We start from the raw sequence: 6,000 nt of genomic DNA, 5'->3' as shown, positions 1-6,000 counted from the left end.
GATTTATCGTGCGATTGGTTTGTTAATCTTACCGATTAAAAAGTTTAGTTAAGTTTCCGATCGTACTGCGCTTCCGTTACACACAAGCTTTTAAAAGAGAAATTCAACACTGATCTTTGATAAACGATATAGTTTTCTTACCCTGTTTTCATGCTGTCGTTCTGCCTCTTTTGCAGTTGTTGATTTACGTTTAAAGGTGCACTGTCATTTTCTAATTCTAATTGATCCTAGCTTCTTTTAGCTTATCACGTCTAAAAAGTTTTTATTTAAGTCTTCGATCATGCTGCAGTTCCGTTACACACGTTTTTTAAAGGAGAAATTCAACACTGATCCTCATAAACGATATAGCTTTCTTATCATGTTTTTGTTCTGTCTCTTTTCCAGTTATTGATTTACGTTTAAAACTGCATCATCAGCAATTTTTTCTAATTGTAATTGTAATCCTCGATTCTTTCAGTTTATCACGAGTCAAAAGTTTCGTTAAGTCTTTGATCATACTGCAGTTCCGTCACACACAAGAAATCCGTAGCTATGTTTCTCTAACATCGTTTTCTTAACTGCAGGAGGTTTTGTGAAAATATTGCCTTTTAACCGTTAAGCAGCCGTTCTGAATTTGCATTAGCAATATGTTTCAGTACTGAATTTGAATTAAAAATTAGCCCCTCTTTGTTTCTTTTGAATACAAAGAAATCAAAACTGGAGTTCAATATGCTTTTCGTTTATTTCTTTAAACAGTCAAAATACTTATCTGTTAATAAATGAAGTTATTGGTTTAACCTACATACAAATCATTTTTTTTTACAGATGGAATTCGAAATACCGCTTTCAGACGAGGCAGTGCGAGTCTTTTTAAGACTGAACGAAAAAATTGCAAATTTATCCTTAGAGCTAAAACGAAAAAAACAAGAATTGAAGAGTTAAAGAAACAAAATGAAAACTTAAAGTAAAAGAAAACAAAAGGAAAAAGGAAGAAAGGTGGAACAAATGAGAAGATGGAGACAGAATAATCCTGACAAACTCAGGGAACAAAAGAAGAGATACCGAGAACGCCAGAGAGAAAAAAAGGAAAAGGTCCGGAAAAAAAAAAAAAAAAAAAAAAAAAAAAAAAAAAAAAAAAAAAAAAAAAAAAAAAACCAAGCTGAGCGGGAAGCGCCAAAGGGAAGAGGAGAGGAAGGAAGAAGATGCGAGAACTGCTGGAAAGTTTTGTGATGGAAGACAAAGAAAGCGATCGGGAAGAAAGGACCAGCCGAAGAAAACAAGACGAAGAAGCAAAAACACCATACATCGGAGACAAGAGAGCGAAAGAAAAGAGAAAAAGGAGATTAGAAACAGAAAGAAGAGAGAAGGAAAGAAAGAGAGGAGAAGAAAAAGAGAAAACGAAAAGAAGAAGAAGAAGAAGAAGAAGAAGAAGAAGAAGAAGAAGAAGAAGAAGAAGAAGAAGAAGAAGAAGAAGAAGAAGAAGAAGAAGAAGAAGAAGAAGAAGAAGAAGCGAAGAAGAAAGAAAGAAGAAAGAAAGAAGAAAGAGTTGGAGAAGGCACAGATCAGAACAAGGGAAGAGAGAGAGAAGAGAGCGAAAGAACGAGAGGAGAGGGAGAAGGGAGAGCGAGAAGAAAGGGAACGAGAAAGAATAGAGAGAATGTTAAGTAACTTTTAATAGTAAGTCGGGCGCTGGTCACTAGGACCTCGCACACGTCCCGCCATGTAATTCTTATTATTTGTTTTCACATTAAACTTTTGTTGGCAGTTTAAATTCTGGTGTCTCTGACTCGGGAGGGCACAATTTCATTCACTACCAGTATTGCGTGAGGTCATCTCATCATCCTTCAAAACTATCCAATGATAATAAAGCGAGGTTAGGGTGACCCTCATTACTATGCAACGATCTTTGACTCCGCCCATCGCTCTTGTTACCTGTCCATCATTTTTAGGCTATTTCTCGGTTGCTATGGTAACTCACTTTGATGAGTACCTGTCAAAGTGGGTCAGAACCAAAGGATAAGACTACTGGCGCGGATCTAGGAAAAAGGGAGGTTCGACTATGAAGACCAGGCCAGGGAAGTTCGATTGATGCCGGGTCCAGGGAGAAAGGTGGTACCAATAATATTGAAAGGACTGGAAACAATCCCATGAAAACTTAAAGACAGCCCCAGGAGTGATCCACAATTCCGCACTGATAGGATAGTATACACAGGAAAGTATTTGAGATGTAGAGAGAGCCAGTGTAAGGAACGTTTCTCGGTTTCCCCGTTTTAACTAGATTCGGCACCTATGAAATCAACAGCTACAACTTCTTCAGCTCCGAGCCTTTTTGAGTAAAAAAAAGTGGGCACACATGACTTGTAATCTGTTTATTATTGATTCACTTCAAAAATTTATCTTTTTAGATATTTTAGCGACTTGCAGATTGTACTACGAGTTACATTTAGTGATAAGTGCGCACGTTTCATAAATTCAGTATCAAGTGGCGCACGGTCTTGTCCCACCAATCTCGTTTACTAAGGCTCCTCTTCCGCTGTTCAGCAATCAAAGAGAAGTTACTAAGGCTCCTCTTCCGCTGTTCAGCAACGAAGAGAAGTGAAAGCTCCAAGGTTTGCCTGTGTACAGCGAGCTTCACAACTGCTTCAAGACGCAGCATAGCGGGGCGAGCGAGGTCAGTGTTTCGTAAAGGCAAGAGAAGAATGCTTTTTTCCCTTCCTGCCCTCGCGCGTCCCCAGCAACCCAACCTTTAAGCGTTTGCAAAGCGGGCTACGATCTATCAAAAGGATTTTGAAAGCCTTAAACAGCTAGGAAACCTTTAGAAATTCATAAGGAAATGACTGTTATGTAATCTGCAAAGCTAACAATTCGTGTGTTGCTTCAAGCGTTCGAAAACTTAAAACTAATTAACCAACATAAAGGAAACAGATACCATTAGTTTTCTAAAGACCCTCTTCTTCTCAATATTTATAGACAAGTGGTCGAGTTGGCCAAGACGAACTTTATACAACTTGTCTTTTCCACCCTTAAATGTAACACACAGGAAGATGACGATAGCTGTCACCCCTGGGGCTGTCACGCAATCAACATTCATCTCAAGGGTTTTTCCTTCGCAGACGTTACTGCATCGTCACGCAATCCTTTTCGCTTCTTTTTTCCGTTGCTCGACGAGCTAAAGGACGCATGAAGACAAGATGAGGTGTGAAAAAAACCACAAAAAAGTGATGTTACGTAAAAGAAAGATGATGGGTCTATGAAAAATAATGTGAAAATGATAACGAAAAGCTTATGATCCAATCGTATCGTACAATCGTATTATACAATCATTTTACAAAAGTAATCTTTCAGTTTTTGCCTAATATGGAATTCGATGGAATTCTAACGAAACTCACTGAGCCATCGAAACAATTGAAGACGAATTTTACATAGCTATCACATGATAAAACATCCCAACTATTTATTGGCTAACTTTTACACCTATTTCACATCCCTCAGGTCCGAGGCCAATATAAAAATTCTAATCTTTCAGTTTGATTTGGCTCAACTTTGCATTTGATCTCGTAGTTAAGGTCCCCAACGGGTTGTTCTCCCACGCATCAATTCCCAATTTTCTTCGGGGGAGGATCTGGGGGAGGGGAGGAGGAGGGGGGGGCGTTGGGAAAGCTTTTTACCCTCTAACCCTTGGTTGTAATCAACAACAAATGCTCGATCCTACTGAATATCAACTACACAAGTGAAGTAGATTCTTGCTATCTGGAACACTCACAGAAAAAACTCAAATCACGGAAGGATACTTGCGCAGCTTCAGCACATAACTGTATAACACACTATTGTACTATTGCTGGAATTAATAGGCCACTGAAAGAACACAGACACACACAAAAAATGTCTGCCAAAAAATGCATAATATGGGACATTTTCAGCATATATTTAACAATCATCCTCCGAAATCGAGCGGAATATCGCCTGATACTTAACCGACGAGGCCGTAGGCTGAGATGGCTAAAATCAGGGGATATTCCGCAAGATTGAGCTGGATAATTGTTTTATTATTCAACACATTGATGACAAAGAACAATTTAATTGCAGAAAAGCTGGAGACGATCTTAATTTTGCCATTTTTCTCCCCGACACACGAAATTACGTATACCCCAGTATGTCTGTTGACTACGGACGACGAATATTCAGTGCACCATGACCATATTGGCAGTGTTACAATGTGTTGAATAATGATCTGGAGTACCTGAAATACCGAGTTGCTGTGAACCTCATTATGAAAGCGAGGCTAAATGCAAAGCTTTTCATACGAAAATTAGTTTTGTTTGCATATGAATGAAAACTAATTTTCATAACAAAAATTTTGCGCTTAGCCTTGCTTTTACAATGAGGTTCAAGGCAACTCGGAAATGGCCTATAAGCATGACACAACAGTGGGCTGAACCTTCACACAAACGCGCACACAATGAAAACAAAAGCTGACCAAGAAAGGGTTGGCCTGAGGTATACAGCCTGCCGTATACAACAGTATCCACAATAGATGGTCAGCAGTAAATTACTGAGAGGGTTTCCAGATAATCGGTGCTCAAGACGGCAGGAATCTACTGCACTATTAAGAGCAAATATCTAGGGGTCCGTCGATCCTGACGAGGATTTACTGGAAACGTTATCTTCTGGAGTTTTGTAGCCATCCACTAGGTTATCTCCAAGCTCTGCTTCTGATTCCTTGCCCGTCGTTTCCGAGGAGAGAGCAAATTCGCTCGAGTTCCGCGCGTAAAACAACTGCTGTTCGCGTTCTTCGCGCGCGAATTCTTCCTCGAGTGTCTGGGGAAAGAAGAAGTGAAACAAAGAAGAGACTATGTAAGAAGGATTTGATGAGAGCAAACAATAGGACGTACACAACATTAATTTTTTAATCATCCTTCCAATCGCAAGAGCTCCCCCTCAAAACAAGAATCCAAATCACGTGCACAAACGGAATCACATGACATCTTTTCATTTTCTTTTCCGTCAGAAACTTGGAAGTCGTGAAGTCCATGGCTAATCCAGCGGTCCGAACGAGCGACAAATCTTGTCCATTCCGGGTAAATGTTTTTTTATACCAACTTTAAAACGTTTTCAGTTTACCATAAAGAAAGCAAACAACTCTAAAAGATATTCGCCTAAATAAGAAGTGTGACCTAATTGCTGAGGCCAAACAGTAACACAGCGTTCCGTTTTAAATGCTACATTTTTTTTCAGCTGAAAAGGAAACGATTGTCACGGTAATCAAAAAGCCAGTGTCCGCCATTTTGAAATCAGCGTAAAAAGTAAGTTAACCCGAGGCGGCGCTCAATTGTGAATATTTCTACTTCCCCCAGGATTGAATACTAAGCTTATCACCGCGGGTTACGTCTCCCTTCCCCAGGGGCTCCCCGCAAGTCCCCAGCCGACAAAAATCTAGACACCTTCGTGTACTCATTTCATGTGGCTCCGCCACGGAGAAGGGAAATATAGTTACAGGTAAAAAAAAAAAAGGAAAAAAAAAGAAAAAAAATCGCCAATTTGTTTCCTTTGACCTGAAGTCTCTTACCTTCTTTCTCGGCCCAAGTTCAGCTTTCCAGGCGACCATTTGAACTTGATGTTTCTCGTCTCGTTCTTTTAACTTGGTTGTTTCGCTCTCCATCAACATATGACGCTTTTCATTCTGCAAAAAAAAAAAAACGAAAGATGTAAGTTTGTTGGACTGCCTAGTTTTCCTCAACAGTACTGACACAGCCTGATTGTGCATCCGACCTGTTACTGTTCTAGTTTATGGGGCAGATTCCGGCCTTTTGTTGCGGCTTCTGTCCCATAAAGAAACAAGCATTACTGTCCCACCCCCCCCCCCCCGCCACCACCCTCTCCCACGGGAAAACGCGCGCGTCCGAGTCACGATATGTTCGGCGTTGCCTTCTGATTGGTTAAAAAAGTGGCGCCAAGTTTTTGAACCAATCGCAAGGCGCCCTGGATGAAATACCAGACCTTCGTTAAACACCTAAATGCACA

General features: G+C 40.2%; 1 protein-coding gene across 4 annotated transcripts in view; it reads right to left on the bottom strand.

The window, feature by feature from the left end:
- Window positions 1-2,333: 2,333 nt before the first annotated feature.
- The window catches only part of LOC146472601 (serine/threonine-protein kinase 10-like), a 30,916-nt gene continuing 27,249 nt past the window's right edge, over window positions 2,334-6,000 (bottom strand). For all 4 annotated transcript variants that reach the window (XM_085119346.1, XM_085119347.1, XM_085119348.1 and 1 more), the window contains 2 exons: window positions 5,546-5,659; window positions 2,334-4,797 (listed from right to left, as the gene is read on the bottom strand). In XM_085119346.1, coding sequence (XP_084975472.1) covers window positions 4,600-4,797; window positions 5,546-5,659 — 312 coding nt within the window. In that variant the 3' untranslated portion in view covers window positions 2,334-4,599. The remainder of the gene's footprint in view (window positions 4,798-5,545; window positions 5,660-6,000) is intronic.

This window comes from Pavona decussata, unplaced genomic scaffold (assembly GCF_977016875.1).
Source record: "Pavona decussata unplaced genomic scaffold, jaPavDecu1.1 SCAFFOLD_98, whole genome shotgun sequence".
NCBI classification, from domain to species: Eukaryota; Metazoa; Cnidaria; class Anthozoa; order Scleractinia; family Agariciidae; genus Pavona; species Pavona decussata.
This window is presented reverse-complemented; position numbering and strand designations above follow the sequence as displayed.